General features: G+C 54.0%; 1 protein-coding gene across 7 annotated transcripts; it reads right to left on the minus strand.

Annotated features, from left to right (window-relative positions):
* Positions 1-1,747: 1,747 nt before the first annotated feature.
* On the minus strand, positions 1,748-14,408 carry C21H21orf58 (chromosome 21 C21orf58 homolog). Of its 7 annotated transcripts, XM_054249114.2 has the most exons (8): positions 14,154-14,408; positions 13,422-13,482; positions 11,286-11,359; positions 10,558-10,722; positions 7,010-7,121; positions 4,350-4,441; positions 3,861-4,021; positions 3,192-3,603 (listed from the first exon to the last, which is right to left on the minus strand). In XM_054249114.2, exons 1-7 carry the CDS (start codon positions 14,211-14,213, stop codon positions 3,863-3,865), a joined length of 723 nt encoding a protein of 240 aa, XP_054105089.2. In that variant the 5' UTR covers positions 14,214-14,408; the 3' UTR covers positions 3,192-3,603; positions 3,861-3,862. The 7 variants fall into 7 exon arrangements, with proteins under 7 accessions (XP_078214819.1, XP_054105087.2, XP_054105093.2 ...); XM_054249112.2 differs by having other exon boundaries at positions 3,028-4,021; XM_078358692.1 differs by lacking the exon at positions 14,154-14,408 and having other exon boundaries at positions 13,422-13,821.
* Between the last annotated feature and the right edge of the window lie 3,233 nt (positions 14,409-17,641).

The raw sequence follows: 17,641 nt of genomic DNA on the forward strand, positions 1-17,641 counted from the left end.
TGCCTTTTTTATTTTTATTTTTTTATTTGGAGGCATTATCAATTGGAGGTATTTATATGTATTATTGACCACAACCCTGTTTTTTTGTTTGTTTTTGTTTTTTGAGATAGAATCTCCCTCTGTCACCCAGGCTGGAGTGCAGTGGTAGGATCTTGGCTCACTGTAACCTCTGCCTCCCAGGTTCAAGCCATTCTCCTGCCTCAGCCTCCGGAGCAGCTTGGACTACAGGTGTACACCACCACACCCTGCTAATTTTTGTGTTTTTGTAGAGACAGGGCTTCACTTTGTTTACCAGACGGGGCTTGAACTGTTGACCTCAAGTACTCTGCCCACCTCAGGCTCCCAAAGTTCTGGGATTATAGGCATGAGCCACTGCACCCAGTGCAATCCTGTATTTCTTTTTTTTAGACTGATTCTCCTGCCTCAGCCTGTCGAGTACCTGGGAGTACAGGTGTGCACTGCTACACCCTGCTGTTTTGTATTTTTTAGTAGAGATGGGGTTTCACCATGTTGACCAGGATGGTCTCGATCTGTTGACCTCATGATCCACCCGCCTCAGCCTCCCAAAGTGCTGGGATTACAGGCTTGAGCCACCACGCCTGGCCTTGTTTTGTATTTTTTAATAGAGACAGGGTTTTACCATGTTGGCCAGGCTGTTTCAAACTCCTGACCTCAAGAGATCCGCTGGTCTCAGCCTCTCATAGTGCTGGGATTAGAGTGAGCCACCATGCTCAGCAACTGTGTATTTCCTTAGGAAGTGTGAGCAAGTGCCCTCTGACCTGAATCTGAGGAAGAGCCGCCCATGGCCCTGGCAGCAGCAGCGGCAGTCTCCTGCTGTAGGAACCTGGTAGTTACGAGAGGGGGCTCACAGGTCACAGCCACACTGCCCCAATTCTGGAGCAGGTCCATCCTCATCCTTCTGCTCCCAAAGTCACCCGGCCCTTCACCTTCTGTGTGTTCCAGATTCAGCTCCTCCTGGACTCTTGGTTGGAGTTGCATTAAATCTGTAGATCCACTGACCTCCAGGAGGCTGTGACCTGTGCGTATGTGATGCCTTAGTCCCTGCGTTATTTTCACCTCTCAGTGATTGTCGCCCATCTTACCAGGTGTACAGGTGTGCACAATGTGCCCTGAGCCCCCACCTCCCAAACCCCCTGCTCTCCTGACCACAGGCAAGGAGGTGGGGCCATGAGAATCCCCCACACCTAACTACCAGCTTCCAGGCACCCAGACCCCAAAACCCCTGCCAGGCAGCCCAAGCCCACTTTCAGGACCTGCTCTGAGCTCCTCAGCCTCCCCAGGTAGACCAAGGGGGACGGTGTATGGGGGTGAGATCATCCCCTGCCCCACCCCAGGTGTCACCCCACCCCTCCTGCAGGCCAGTCAAGGCTCAGCCAGCCCAACTGTGCCCTAACCAGACACTGCTGGATGCCAGAGCCCTTCATCCCTATGAACCCAGCAAGACCAGGCCACCCAAAGACCACCACTTCCTGTGAGGTTTCTTCCTCTGTTGTATGAAAAATTCTGTTGAGAAATATTTAATAGAAGGAAATCAAAATGCCATGCTAGAAAAAAATCACCGTGAAAATAGGAAATGGAGTCAGAACTTTGACTTGAGCACAGGGTCTCTGGAATCACGTTCAAGAGGCGCAAAAAGATGGTTCTGGGAAGTGTTACCACCAGCAGCTGCACTGGCCCGTTTGGTGCTCACACCTGTCCATCCATGTGGACTCCACGTGGCTCACCCTGCGGAGTTCTGAGGCCAGGTCAGCCAGAGTGGAAGCTCCTGCAGCTCAGTGGCAACTCTGGTCATCTGGTCTCAGACCTGCAAGCTTCCCAGGATGCAGACACTGGGACACGGTCCCTCCTCCTGGGGAGCTTCAGGAATGAAGGAATGTGTCCTAATAGGAGGTGAATGAAAATTCATGCATAATACCTAAAAATATTTAAGTAACATTAAAACGGCAAGGAAACATAATTCCACCAAAAAAGAAAAATAACAACAAGTAAAGGAATAGTCCAGGTAGCCTATCCACATGGTAAGAAACCCAGACAGCACAAAAGGAACTGAACTGGGGAGAGTGAGCCGCCCTTGGCGCACCCAGTGCCCAGCTTTGCTTCCCAGGCACAGAATGAAACTGGGGAGAGTGAGCCGCCCTGCCCCCTCCCAGCACCCACCTTTGCTTCCCGGACACAGAAGGAAACTGGGGAGAGTGAGCCGCCCTGCCCCCTCCCGGCGCCCACCTTTGCTTCCCGGGCACAGAAGGAAACGGGAGAGTGAGCCGCCCTGCCCCCTCCCGGCGCCCACCTTTGCTTCCCGGGCACAGAAGGAAACTGGAGAGAGTGAGCCGCCCTGCCCCCTCCCGGCACCCACCTTTGCTTCCCGGGCACAGAAGGAAACTGGGGAGAGTGAGCCGCCCTGCCCCCTCCCGGCACCCACCTTTGCTTCCCGGGCACAGAAGGAAACTGGGGAGAGTGAGCCGCCCTGCCCCCTCCCGGCACCCACCTTTGCTTCCCGGGCCCAGAAGGAAACTGGGGAGAGTGAGCCGCCCTGCCCCCTCCCGGCACCCACCTTTGCTTCCCGGGCACAGAAGGAAACTGGGGAGAGTGAGCCGCCCTGCCCCCTCCCGGCACCCACCTTTGCTTCCCGGGCACAGAAGGAAACTGGGGAGAGTGAGCCGCCCTGCCCCCTCCCGGCGCCCACCTTTGCTTCCCGGGCACAGAAGGAAACTGGGGAGAGTGAGCCGCCCTGCCCCCTCCCGGCGCCCACCTTTGCTTCCCGGGCACAGAAGGAAACTGGGGAGAGTGAGCTGCCCTGCCCCCTCCCGGCGCCCACCTTTGCTTCCCGGGCACAGAAGGAAACTGGGGAGAGTGAGCTGCCCTGCCCCCTCCCGGCGCCCACCTTTGATGTCCAGGAACAAGAGCTGTGCAAACCAGCACGCAGCAGGGTCTGCGTTTATAGCATTGGCACTCTCCCTTTCTTTTCGTTTTACCTCAAAAGGGATCACATCATGCACAGCTGGCTTCTTTCACTATTTTATTTTTTGAGACAGGATCTTGCTCTGTGGCCCCGACTATAGTGCAGTGCTTCCATCATGGCTCACTGCAGCTGCTAACTCCTGGGCTCAAGCAATCCTCCCGCCTCAGCCTCCAGAGCTGCTGAGATCACAGGCGCATTTCACCACACCTGGTTAGTTTTTTAGCTTTATTTTCTGTAGAGACAGGGTCTCACTATGTGACCCAGCCTGGTCTCAAATTCCTGAGCTCAAGTGATCCTCCTGCCTCAGCCTCCTAAAGTGCTGGGATTACAGGCGTGAGCCACACACCCCCACTTCTTTAGTGGAGTCTGTTCCACACCTGCGGCACACAGGCCCCACTTACTAAGTTTGACTTTGTGGTATTTTTCCCATCAGGATGTTCAGACTTCCATGTGGCTAAAGGTATTGACTGATCTTTTCTATTCTGGCTCCTGAGCTAAAGCTTTCTTAACCTTTCTGAATGAAATCTTCATTTCAGGATCCTCATCTGGTGGCATCTACAGCCTGGACTTTACCTCCGTGATGGAAGAGGGGGACCTGAGGCTCCTGGTGGGCCGGCGATGCCCTACAGGAAAGGAGGGGTCCTTGGGAGGGACTGCTGCCCTGGGCAGGTACACAGGCCCCTCACCGCAGGGGTCCCAGAGCAAGGGATGCCATGAGCTGAGCTGCCAGGCCAAAGCTGCCTGCCGTGCACCACCACCACTACCACCACCTGCCGCCGGGCAGGGAAGGACCCTGCCCCTTTCCATGGTCCTGGCATAGCCCACAGCCCCGAGGAAGCCTGGGGGTGGAAGGTGCCCGGCCAGGGTTCCTGTGACTCACACTCAGGGTGGGCTGGGCATCCACGGGCTGGGGGTGGGCTGGAGGACAGTGGCAGCCCCCAGCGGCCACGCAGCGTGGTGGTGGTGGTGGTGGTGGTGGTGCACAGCAGGCAGCTTCCGCCTGGTAGTTCGTGGGACCCCTGGGGCCACATGTGGTGGGTCCTGACACAGATGCACCTTCGGCTCAGGACTCAGCCCAGGCTGCTCCCGCCCCCACTCCCGCCCTGTTCCTAACTGGGGCCATGTCCCCTGTGATAGGCAGGATGGCAGGAGTCTAAGCATCCTCCCAGAGGAGGCCCCTCCCCATACCCACATTGTGCAACCCAGTCCTCATCGGGTCTGGGATTCATGGGGATAGGGGCTTCACAGCCAGACTGCAGACCTGAGCCAGGAATGCCCTTTCAGAGCTACACAGATGCAGAGATTTCCAGAGGAAACCCCCGGGCCCTCTGTTTCCTTGGCTTTGGGGTCTGCTTGGGGCTGGCCCTACCTGCGGGGCTGGAGGCAGGGCCTTGAGCATCCAGTTCTGCAGGACCAGCTGGTGCACCTGTGCATTCTGCAACAGCAGCAGCTCCACCATGTCTGCAGGGGAGAGGCGGGGGCCCTGAAGAAAGCTTTCATTCCTCATATTTGTTAAGGTGACAGAGTGCATCACAAGACCAGAGAACATGTGTCTGTGCACTGTGCAGGTCCCTGGGGCACGCTCCGAATCGTAGAACTTCAAGGTCAGAGAGTGTAGATGTGGCAAGTTGTGTGATGGGCCCCATGGCACCCTAGGAGGCTACTCTCATCTGCCTTCCCGTCTCCTCCCCCAGGCTGCGTGGGGACCCCAGAAAGGCATACCCACGTCACAGTCTCCCCCCACCTCAAAGTGTGACCTTATTTGGACAAAGAGTCTTTGCAGATGTCATTAAGGGTCATGAGATGGGCCAGGTGCAGCAGCTCCCACCTGGAATCTCAGCACATTGTGAGGTTGAGGTGGGTAGATCACCTGATGTCAGCAGTTCGAGACCAGCCTGGCCGACATGGTGAAACCCCATCTCTACTAAAAATATAAAAATTAGCTGGGCGTGGTGGCAGATGCCTGTAATCCCAGCTACTCGAGAGGCTGAGGCAGAAGTATTGCTTGGACTCAGGGCAGAGGTTGCATTGAACCAAGAATGTACCACTGCACTCTAGTCTGAGTGACAAGAGTGAAACTCATCTCAAAAAAAAAAAAAAAAATTTGCCAGGCAAGGTGGCGGGCACCTATAATCCCAGCTACTTGGGAAGCTGAGGCAGGAGAATTGCTTGAACCCAAGTGGCAAAGGTTGCAGTGAGCCAAGATGGCACCAGTGTACTCCAGCCTGGGCGACAGAGGAAGATTCTGTCTCAAAAGAAAAAAGGCAGGTGCCGTGGCTCAGACCCATAATCTCAGTACTTTGCGAGGCCCAGAAAGATTTCATTTTTTTTACAGTCAAACATTCGATCCAGTTGGAATTTGTTTTGGGATAAGGAATGGGGAAAGAAATTTAACTCTACTTTTTGTAAATAGCTGGCTACTTATTGAATATTTAATTTAGGGTTTTTTTTTTTTTGAGATGGAGTCTTGCTCTGTCACCCAGGCTTGAGTGCAGTGGTGCTATCTCAGCTCACTGCAACCTCCACCTCCTGGGTTCAAGCAATCCTCCTGCTTCAGCCTCCCAAGTAGGTGGGATTACAGGTGTGTAATACTGCATCCAGCCTTTTACCACTGATTTTAAATACTTAAATATTTTTGCTTTCTTTTTTGTAGAGATTGCATCTTGCTATGTTGCCCAGGCTGGTCTCAAGCTCCTAGGCTTAAGTGATCCTCCTGCTTCAGCCTCCCTAAGTGCTGGGACTACAGGCATGAGCCACTGGGCCAACCATTACCACTGATTTTAAATGCTGCCTTTCCCCTCATATGGCATACAATCCTAGGCTGACCCAAGCACATACCAGCGTGCGCACACACACACACACACACACACACACACACACACAGCTACCTCGGTGTGCTTTTTAGAACCTGACAGACTATCACTAAAGTTCATTTGGAAAAATCAACAGGTAATAAGGAGAGACAGGACTACCCCTGTGATGGCACACGCTATGCTCTCTGCCACTCCAGGGACTCCTCATACGGATCACAATAGGAATGGTATCCCCTTAGGAAGTCAGGATGGCCGAGCAGTCTAAGGCGCTGCATTCAGGAATTGTATCCCCTGGATGTGGCTGTCCTGGGCCAGGCCTGGCTTGGATTGCAATATATGATAGAGCTACAGTAATTAACCAGGTCAGCACAGGGGCTGGGATAGGCAGGTTTCGGGGACAGAATTGAGGACACCTGTCAGGTGATTCAGCCATTCTACACACAGATCTGCCCCTAGACTCCCAATCCATTGAGCAATGCAAATAAAAGCCACAGTCAACCACCTCTGCATCCTGTTAAAATGGACACGATGAGGAACACTGATCATACCACGTGTTGCCAAGGTCGTGGATAAGGAGAACTGGCGGACCTGATGAGTGAGAATGCAAAATGCTACAGACACTAGGAAGCAGCTTGGCAGTTTCTTTTTTTCTTTTCTTTTGAGACAGTCTCACTCTTGTTGCCCAGGCTGGAGTGCAATGGCGCGATCTCAGCCCACCACAAACTCCACCTCCAGGGTTCAAGCGATTCTCCTGCCTCAGACTCCTGAGTAGGTGGGGTTATGGGCATGTGCTACCATGCCCGGCTAATTTTTGTATTTTTAGTAGAGATGGGGTTTCTCCAGGCTAGTCTCGAACTCCTGACTTCAAGTGATCCACCCACCTCAGCCTCCCAAAATGCTGGGATTACAGGCATGAGCCACTGCGCTTGGCCCTAAGCCATTTTAAAAGCAGCAGCTTAATTATGGTTTTTGAATGGATGTTAATTGGATGAGCTGGAATTGGAGCCCAGTTATTTCACCTCCTAGTCCAGTTATCAGTTTTGTCCCTCTTGTATCTTTCCCTGTGAGATATCATTTATATAAAGATTTCTTAAAGTTAAAATTATTTCATGTTGAGCAGCCAAAAGCTGATGCTAAGTGACTGTCCTGCTTCCAGAAATATTTTCCCTTTCAGTAGATAGTTTCAACCACAGCAATATGAATATGGAACACTTACCTTCCTTAATACTTCCTGACCTCTGAGTAGGGAAGGCCTGGGGCGGAGGAATCTGTGCTATAAGTGGCTGCTGAGGTAGCTGCTGAATGACGGTGGCAGGAGGCTGGGGGACCTAGAACAGCCAGGTGATTAGCTGCATGTGTCCTTGAAGAAAGTGTCTGCAGTATCTACCACCCATCAACCACCCACCCATCCAGCCAGCCAACCAACCATCCACCCACCTATCATTCATGCAACCAACCATCCCAACCATCTACCCACCCACCCACCCATCCATCCATCCCAACCATCCATCCACCCACCTATCCATTCATCCAACCATCCCAACCATCTACCCACCCACCCATCCATCCATCCATCCCATCTACCCACCCATCCATCCATCCACCCACCCACCCATCCATCCATCCACCCACCCACCCATCCATCCCAACCACCCATCCAACCATCCACCTACTCATTCACCCATCCATCCACCCACCCACCCATTCATCCAACCATCCCAACCATCTACCCACCCACCCACCCATCCATCTATCCATCCATCCATCCCAACCACCCATCCATCTAGCCAACCATCCACCCATTCACCCATCCATCCACCCACCCACCCATCCATTCATCCAACCATCCCAACCATCTATCCATCCATCCATCCATCCATCCATCCCAACCACCCATCTAGCCAACCATCCACCCATTCACCCATCCATCCACCCACCCACCCATCCATTCATCCAGCCATCCCAACCATCTACCCATCCATCCATCCATCCATCCATCCATCCATCCATCCATCCAAGGAGAACTTTAAATGATTAACCACAGACACTGAATACAGTTGAATGGAAAGGTATTTCCATCTAGGTATCACTCCGAACGTATTTTTAATGTTTCCCACACTTCCTGTCTTCAGCAGGGTGGGCTGAGGCCTGGTTCCACTAATTCTGCTTTAATAGGAGCATCCGACACTCGGTATGGTCAGTCATTTTAATCGTAACCATTTTCACAGGGACGCGGGGGTGGCTCATTGTGGCTCTCATTCTCTGATGGCAGGTGGTGTTGGGCTTCTGGGGCCGACCTGTGCAGGATGGCCACGTCCCAGCAGGTGTTCTCACCTGTGTCCCAGTGACCTCTCTGTCCCAGCCCCCATGACAACTTGGTTAATTACAGTACTCCATCATACACTGTAGAACGTGTCATGAAAATAAACTTTGGTTTCTCTTCTGAGTAAAAATACAGCCGTTTGTGCATGAAAGGCCTGTTTCATCTTCTTCTAGCTGTGTGAGGCTGCATGGCCACCCCTTGTTCCTCAGCTCACAGAAAGGATGGCAGAGACCAGGAGCTTGCAAACTTTTGTCAAGGGCTAGATGGTAAACGGCTTCCACTGAGGACACACTGTTAGCTGCAGCTCTTGAGTTGGCCATTGCAGTATGAAAGCAGCTACAATGTGGAAACAAGTGGGCCTGGCCCAATGCAACTTTATTTATGAACACTAAAATCTGCATTTCATATAATTTTCATGTGTTGCAAAGTATTATTTCATTGGGTTTCCCCCCAAACATTTAAAAATGTAAAACTATGCTTGGCTGGCAGGTTGCGTGAGAACAGGAGGCAGGCCAGCTCTGGTCTGAAGCTGTGGTTTGCCAACTCCAGGTGCAGACCCATGAGGCTTTCTTACAGCAGCTGTGCCCGTTCTGGCTGACGGGACCTTCTACCACAGGGGCTGAGTCCAGCTGCCAGGAAGCTCATCTCAGCAAGGAGCCCCTGCTCACCTGCCTGGTGTCACTGGGGCTGAGAGGGAAACCTGCAGGCAGGTCCTGATGAATACATGTAAGTGTAGACATGTTTGGGATGAGGAAAATGGGGGGTCCACACCAATGACCCCCCAAACTCCCTTCTGTCCCGGGAGGAGGCTCCTGGTGCTGGAAGACAGGAAGGCAGAGGCTGGGAATACCCAGAGCCTGGTGAAGGCCACCCATCTGCAGAGGAAGGGTCTGGGGCAGGTCCCTCAGAGGCTGCCCTTCCCTGTGCCTTCCGCCACGTACTGCTGCCGGGGGCCCTCCCAAAGGGCAAAAGCCTTCTAGGTCATAGACCCTGCTGACCTGCCCAGAAACTCCCACCTCAGCCTCTTCTCTCCCACCCTCCCTGCACCCCAGTCACCCGAATTCCACCAAAGCCTTGGCCTCCGGGCCCCTAGCTTCCATTCCACCTCTGGGTGCCTGGTTTCCCTCTGATCCATGTTTTGTTTCAGAAAGTCAAAGTTGTTTTCTGCTGCTTGCAACCCAGAAGGCTGAACCGCTGTAGGAAGCTCTCAGAAGTGGAGCGCTATTTGCCTTGGACATTGTGCTCTTGACATTGGGCCTTAGGTGTCATCTGGTTGTGATAAAGTCTGTTTTTTTTTTTTTGGAGATGCAACCTCCTCTTCCCAGGTTCAAGCGATTCTCCTGCCTTAGCCTTCCAAGTAGCTGGGACTACATGAGTGCACCTCCACGCCCAGCTAATTTTTGTATTTTTAGTAGAGATGGGGTTTTGCTATGTTGGCCAGGCTGGTCTCAAACTCCTGAGCTCGGGTGATCTGCCTGCCTGGGCCTCCCAAAGTGTTGGGATTACAGGCGTGAGCCACCGCACCAGGCAAGTAATAAAGATTTGGGGAGGTGACACACTTCCCCAAATTCAGGGCCCTCTGGCTGCTGAGCTCTCCGGATACTTCTACCCCTAATGTGACATTTAGGGCCAGGGCCAGGGTTTGGGAGACAGAGCTGAGCCCTAGCCTCCCTCTGTGATGAGGGATAAGCATTCCAGGGAGGCCCGAGGAAGAGTGCCCAGGCAGGGAAACGCAGCAGCTGTTGGCCCCTTCAAGGGTGGTCCTTGGGAGGATGGGGGTGACGAGGCAGCCTCGCTGCCAGTGCAGTGTCTCCCACCTTCTGTAAAATCTTTTTTTTTTTTGAGATGGAATTTCGCTCGTTACCCAGGCTGGAGTGTAATGGCGCCACCTCAGCTCACCGCAACCTCCGCCTCCTGGGTTCAGGCAATTCTCCTACCTCAGCCTCCCGAGTAGCTGGGATTACAGGCACGCACCACCATGCCCAGCTAATTTTTTGTATTTTTAGTAGAGACAGGGTTCACCATGTTGACCAGGATGGTCTCGATCTCTTGACCTCGTGATCCACCCGCCTCGGGCTCACAAAGTGCTGGGATTACAGGTGTAAGCCACTGCGCCCGGCCCTCTTTTTTTTTTTTGAGACAGAGTCTCCCGCTGTCACCTGGGCTGGGCCTTGAGGGCTCACACGATTCTCCTGCCTCAGCCTCCCGAGTAGCTGGGATTAGAGGTATACACCACCACACCCAGCTATTTTTTTGTATTTTTAGTAGAAACAGGTTTTACTATGTTGGCCAGACTGGTCTCGAACTCCTGACCTCATAACCCACCCGCCTCGGCCTCCTAAAGTGTTGGGATTACAGGTGGGAGCCACCGCACCCAGCCTTCTGTAAATCTTAATTCAGCGCCCACCTCCCACTCTCAGATGTGCTCCTCGCCCTCTCACCGTAGGCAGGATGATCCTTGGCGGGTCTAGGGTCAGCGGAGGTGGGGAGGCAGCAGGTAGGACGCCTGTGGGGGTCAGCTCTGGGGACAGGGCTGACCCGAGGGCTCCTCTGCGTGCCGCACTCCAGGCCTGGGCCCGAGAAAGCTCGTCCAGGAGGTGCTGCTCCTACAAGGCCAATGCAGAGCTGCTGCACATGGGGGAAGGGGAGCCCAAACACCACAGAGGCACCCCAGCCTCAGGCTCAGGCCAGCCTGGGCCAGGTACAGCCCCTCTCTGGGCAGGATGGCGGTAGCTGGAAGACCCTTCAAGGGGTATGCGCATGAGGGTGGCACTCCTAAAATTTACCAAATCATGTCAGCTTGTCTTGTTGTTTCCTTTTCCCAGCCAACAGGGTCTGCTTTCTTTTTCAAGTCAGTTTCAGGCCAACTCGCTGCAAAGATCTTCCCGCTAGTAAAGAGGCCCCACCTCCTGGGCATCTCTGCCACTCAGAGGCATCTTTGGTGAGTGCCATGGGAGCAAACCTCCTGGCATCCTACCATTCCAGGTCCTCCTACTCAACATTTCCAGCCCTGATGGAAACTTGCACTCAGGAGGGTCTCTAAGCTAACAGTGGCCTTGCTAGGGCCCGGCCCTGAGAGTCCAGAAAGGTCTTCCCCTCACCCTCGACCTGAGCAGCCGTCTCCGCCACAGTGAGCCCTGCCGGCTTTGCTCAGCGGTGTAGGGCTCACCTGGAGTCTCTGCAGAAGCTCCCTCCTTCTCTTCAGAGCAGTCTGCAGGGCATCATCCAGCTGGTCCTCATTTCCTGGAGGGAAACACCTGCTTGCTCACGGAAGAACACACACAGGCTGTTGCTGCAAGCACTCGGACAGCACTGCACCCGTGTGGAATGCGCCGCCTCACCCACTCTCCTGGGATAGGGGCGGGCTGGGAGGCTCCTGGGCTCAGGTTATCCCAGAGAAAGAGGGACGCGTGCTGGGTAAGAGGGCAAGGGCAGCATCAGGGCAGGGGCAACCCAGGGCACTCAAGTGTCAGAGTCTGGCCTGTGGTCACCTCATTCCTGGAAGGGAGGCTGAAGTCACATGGCCAGATTCCTCCCGAGTACCTTTCGTACAGAGTCCCTGGCCTCCAGGAGGCCAAGGCTTCTACGGGGCTGGCTGCAGCCTGACCTTGGCTACCTGGAGCCACCCTCTGGCCCCAAGCAGTCCAGAGTCTGGTCTGACCCCCAAGTGTCTGCAAGTCCCTCTAGTCTGCCCCTCAGTCTGGGCAAGGTGGCTCCTGCCTGTGATCTCAACACTGGAAGGCTGAGCTGGGAGGACTGACCTCAGGAGGTCGAGGGTGCAGTGAGCTATGAGCATGCCACACCACACTCCAGCCTGGGCAACAGAGCGAGACCAACCCTGTCTCAGCACACTGGCCAGGTGCAGTGACTCACACCTGTAATCTCAGCACTTTGGGAGGCTGAGGTGAGCGGATCACTTCAGATCAGGAGTTTGAGTCCAGCCTGGCCAACATGGCAAAACCTCGTCTCTACTAAAAATACAAAAGTGAGCCGGGCAGGAGAATTGTTTGAACCTGAGAGACAGAGGTTGCAGTGAGTCGAGATCACACCACTGCACTCCAGCCTGGGTGACAGAGCATGTCACCTTCTCAAAAAAACAAAAAAGTCAGCCGGGCACGGTGGCTCACACCTATAATCCCAGCACTTTGGGCATGGTGGCGCGCACCTGTAGTCCCAGCTAATCGGGACGCTGAGGCAGGAGAATTGCTCGAACCCAGGAGGTGGAGGTTGCGGTGAGACGAGATCACACTACTGCACTCTAGCCTGGGTGACAGAGCGCGTCTCCTTCTCAAAAACACAAAAAAGTCAGCCGGGCGCGGTGGCTCAAGCCTGTAATCCCAGCACTTTGGGAGGCCGAGGCGGGTGGATCATGAGGTCAAGAGATCGAGACCATCCTGGTCAACATGGTGAAACCCCGTCTCTACTAAAAATACAAAAATTAGCTGGGCATGATGGTGCGCGTCTGTAATCCCAGCTACTCAGGAGGCTGAGGCAGGAGAATTGCTTGAACCCAGGAGGCGGAGGTTGCGGTGAGCCGAGATGGCGCCATTGCACTCCAGCCTGGGTAACAAGAGAGAAACTCCGTCTCAAAAAAACACAAAAAAACAAAAAAGTCTATACGCCTTGGGGGATGGTCTGCACTCAAGAGAAGGCTCCAGAAGGCGAGGGGCAGGGTCCTGCCCCTCACCCAGCATCACACTGGAGCGGGGCTCCTGGAAACCCCAGTCAGTCTTTGGGGCTCCCCAAACCCTCTGCCCCAGGCACTGGTTGCCATTCTGTCACCTCTCACTGGCTGTGCAGACCTGGTTTGGGACTTTCTCTCTATTTGAGACTCTGAGCTCTGCCCTTGGCAGCTGCCCCTACAGGTCACAGGCTGCCCCATGTTCAAAGAACAGGAAATGTTCCTTTGGCCTCCTCACCTCCTCCCCAGAGGTCTCCAGGCAGCAGTGAGGACAGCAACCCCACCCCAACCAACGGGCAAGCTCAGCCTCTGGAACCAGAGCATCTGGGTCTGACCCGGTGTGACCACTTACAGGCTGAGCACAGGCTGAGTGACCCCAGACAGCTCAGCCAACCTCTCTCTGCCTCCATTTTCTCATCTGCAAAGTGGGGCCCCTTTTGGGGTCTGCAGACTAAAGGTGATAAGGCATGGGGATGTCCTCAAGTCTGAATGTAAAGGAAATGAATTAAGGACAGTCTCACTATACCAGGAGTGGGGTGATTCCCGGAGCTGCTGTGCCCACCTCCCTGGAGAAGGTATACTTGCGCCCGCCTGTGCTGGTTCCAAGCAGCCCAGCGCTCTCACCTGGCTCGAGGTGGAGGCCCTCAGGCCCCCCTTCCGTATTCTCCCGTTCTTGCTCCAGCTTCTGTGAGGAAAAGAGACCGTGACAGGGACACTGGCTCCAGGCAAAGGCCCTGTGTGCTCCAGGAATGACTAAGAGGCTTTCTGAGTGAATAGAACTGTACGTCAGGAGTAACCCAGCCCCTCCAGGGCCAAAGGTGGGAGGTGAGCCCCTCCGAGGATCTCCTCTGTGAGCTGCCTCTGTAAGCCTGACCTCCAGCAAATGCCCCATCTGCAGGTCTAAGGATAGATGCTGTGAGTGGCCCCTTCAGGCAGATTTCTGAAGAGCAACCCCGGGAGAGACCTGGTGAGGCCTCCAGGCTTCCCAGCCAGGGCATGCCTGGATCACCCCCACCTGGACCCTGAGCTGAGCAGCTAGCTGCTGGATATGTCCTAGGGTGAGTCCCTCCCACGGTGGCAGTGGGCCAGGATGCAGGGTGTGGAGCGCAGGGCTGGCAAAAGGCAGACAGCAGGTCCCTCAGGCAGCAGGAGGGGGAACAATGCAGGCAGGGGGTGCAGAGGAGCCCCCAGCACCAAGGCTCCCCTGGACCCTGTGCTCAGTGGGCCAGGAGGACAGGCAGGCTGTTCATGTGCCACCCAGTCTGAGGATGGGTCCCCTGCAGGGCTGTCTCAGAGTCCCTCCAATGCTGCAGCCTGGAGTTGTTAAAAACAGGAGCATCCCAGGCTCTGCTTTACCTGTCTCAAGAGCTTCAGCGTCAGCCGCGTCACTTGCTCTGCTGCTGTTGAGTCCAGCATGGTGGGAGCTACAGGATGACAGTACCAGGCAGGGAAGGCCGCAGCCCGCCTCCCTCCCTGGTTCTGCTACTCGCAGGAGATAACTGCTCAGCAGGAGCCCAAGCACCAGTGTCACCTGCAGGGCTGGCCCAACCTCCTGGAAACCAGCCCCAGGGGAGAGAAGAGCTGCAGCCTCCCTGGACTGCAGTGCCCCACAAGCCAGGGCTGGGCTCCACATGGCAGTTGCCAGGCTGCCGGACGCAGGGAGGCCCCAGGTTGCCAGGTTTCCACTTCGCGTCCTTAGGCTGCTACCTGCAAACACTCATCTCCAGGTGTGGCTGGCTGGGCTTCGTGGGAAGGCAAAAAAGTTGGCAGCAGCTGAGGCAGAGGGGCAGAGCTCTCAGACCTAGGGGAAGGGGACAGCCTTGACCCCCATGCACCAGCAGCCTCAAGACGCAGCCCAGAAGAGCCTGTGTGTCAGGGGAGGGCGCCCCACCTCTGTGCACTGCCTCTAGGACATGGCGGCTCCTCCCCTCCTAGGGACCCTCCAAGCTAGGAGGGAGGGCAGTTCCTCAACTGGGAGGACAGGGTGGGGAGACTGCCTACCAAGTTGTTCAAGAAATTCCAGCAGCAAAAGGGGCGGGACAGAGAAGTGGTTGTGACCTGCAGAGGGGCTGGGCTACAGCAGGACCAGGCAAGGAGCCAGGTGTGCAGGAAGCTTCGCAAAGGGCAGACACAAGTCAGGAGTGTGGTCTGCACTTGGCTGGGCATTAAACTCCACATTGACGAGTTAGTCAATCCCACTAAGCAAGCAGACTGACATCTGGGGGATGTCAGCAGCAGGGGGCCAGACCTGTGGACCAGAGGGTCGGAGGTTAGCACCCTCCTCAGTGCAGCTGACCCAGAAACTTGCCTCAGTGGCCAAAATTGCCCTCAGTTTTGTAAATGGCCATGCCCATCAGTATCTATGCTTGTGTGCCTGTCCTGTCTCCCAACCCACATCCATGTGGGGCGCCTGGAGCTGGACCAGTGAGTGATAGGGTGAAGGCCGGCCAGCCCATAGGAGGTCATGCTCACAGAGGAAGTTCATGGAAGAGATCCTCAGAGGGGCTCACCTCCCACCTGTTGGCCCTGGAGAGGCTAGGTTACCCTGTTATAGAGTTCAATTCACCTTATCCTGGAGGCCATCTAACCAGAAATGAAGGCAGCATGAAACCAGGCCTCACCCTCCCTCCAGTCCTGTGGAGGTTGTGGGCTGGGATCACATGCCCTGCTGGTGCCCACACATTTCCAGATGGCAGTCAGGGGTCCTCAAGGGTGCTGCTGCACGTGAGCAGACTCTGGCCCCACATTTAAGATCATGACTGTAATACCAGTGCTTTGGGAGGACAAGGCAGAAGGATCACTTAAGCCCACATGTTTGAGACCAGCCTGCACAACATAGCGAGACCCCCATCTCTACAAAAAATAATACAAAAAAGAACTCAGCTTTTTGTCCATGGTCATTAACGGTGACAGTCTGGGGAGACATTTAAACAGCTCTGAGTGTGCACAGAACAAAAACCAGGTTAATTTAGTTAAGTAACTGTATAGAGCAGCCTTGATATAAGTGACCCCATCTGAGGAAAAGACTCCATCTTACTTTTTTTTTTGAGATGGAGTTTCGCTTTTGGTGCCCAGGCTGGTGTGCAGTGGTGGTGCAATCCCAGCTCACTGCAACCTCTGCCTCCTGGGTTCAAGCGATTTTCCAGCCTCAGTCTCCCAAGTAGCTGGGACTACAGGCTTGCAGGACCATGCCCAGCTAATTTTTGTATTTTGGGTAGAGACAGGGTTTCACCATGTTGCCCAGGCTGGCCTTGAACTCCTGACCTCAAGTGATCCACCACTGCAGCCTCCCAAAGTGCTGAAATTACAGGCGTGAACCATTGCACGTGGCCCAATACCTTTTAAAATATAAGATAGGCCAGGAGTGGTGGCTCATGCCTGTAACCCCGGCACTTTGGGAGGCTGAGGCAGGTGGATCACTTGAGGTCAGGCATTCGAGACCAACTGGGCAATGTGGCAAAATCGCAGTCTCCACAAAATATGCAAAAATTAGCCAGATGTGGTGGTGGGCGCCTGTAGTCCCAGCTACTTGGGAGGCTGAGGCAAGAGAATTGCTTGAACCCGAAAGGTGGAGGCTGCAGCTGAGTCAAGACTGCACCACTGCATTGCAGCCTGGGCCACAGAGTGAGACTCCTCTCAGAAAAAAAAAAGCATCAGGCCAACAGGGACCAAATGTTTGCCTAATCGGTAGAGATTGCACCACCCAGATAAGGACATAAACAAGCACACTCTTACTATCAGTCCTCACCAGAGAACTCTACGGCCATGCAGAGCGGAACTCCACCAGGTCACAGCAGCTGTACAGACTCGGTCTTGCTGTCGCTGCTGCTGCTGCTGAAGGCTCCGCCCACAGCAAAGACAACAGATTCTCCTTTTCCTTGGACTGGTTAACTTTTCTTCCTTCCCTTCTCTTGTGAAATATCACCTTGTTAGATGTGGAATGCCTATGACATTTATGTATTGATCAAGTATACCATTACATATGGTTTGAAATACTGACTTAAGGAGTGACTTGTGCCTGCGTGCCCCCCGCTCTGATTACCAAGTGACTGGGAGGCACTAAGAACTGCCTCCTTGGCATCTCTAGTAATATACATAACACACACTCCACAGGGCACAGATTTGTCAGGTTTTTCTTTAAACAGGTCTTTTAAGAAGAGTTTTAGATTTACAGAGACTTGAGAAGATAGTACATGGAGAGGGATCCCACATACTACATGTGCCTTCCCTTCTTATTTCTTTTCGAGACGGAGTTTTGCTCTTGTTGCCCAGGCTGGAGTACAGTGGTGTGATCTTGGCTCACTGCAACTTCTGCCTCCTGGGTTCAAGCGATTCTCCTGCCTTAGCCTCCGTAGTAGCTGGGATTACAGGCACAGGCCACCACGCCCAGCTCATTTTTAGTACAGACGGGGTTTTACCATGTTTCTCAGGCAGGTCTCGAATTCCTGACCTCATGATTTGCCCACCTCGGTCTCCCAGTGTTGGGATTACAGGTGTGAGCCACTGGCTTCCTCTTATTAAAATCTTACCTTACTATGCTATATTTGTTATAAATTTTTTTAATTATTTATTAAGATGGAGTCTTGCTGCAGTGCCCAGGCTAGAATGCAATTGTGCAATCTCAGCTCACTGCAACCTTCACTTCCAGGGTTCAAGCGATTCTCCTGCCTCAGCTTCCCAAGTAGCTGGAACTACAGGCTAATTTTTGGGTGTGACATACTATGCCTGGTCCATTTGTTATGATTACTGAACCAATATTAAGACGCAGTTAACTGAAGTCCACACTTTGATAATTTCCTCGGGTTTGCCTCATGTCCCTAAGGCGGTACCCAGTACCCATAAGA

Source organism: Callithrix jacchus, chromosome 21 (assembly GCF_049354715.1).
Source record: "Callithrix jacchus isolate 240 chromosome 21, calJac240_pri, whole genome shotgun sequence".
Taxonomy (NCBI): domain Eukaryota; kingdom Metazoa; phylum Chordata; class Mammalia; order Primates; family Cebidae; genus Callithrix; species Callithrix jacchus.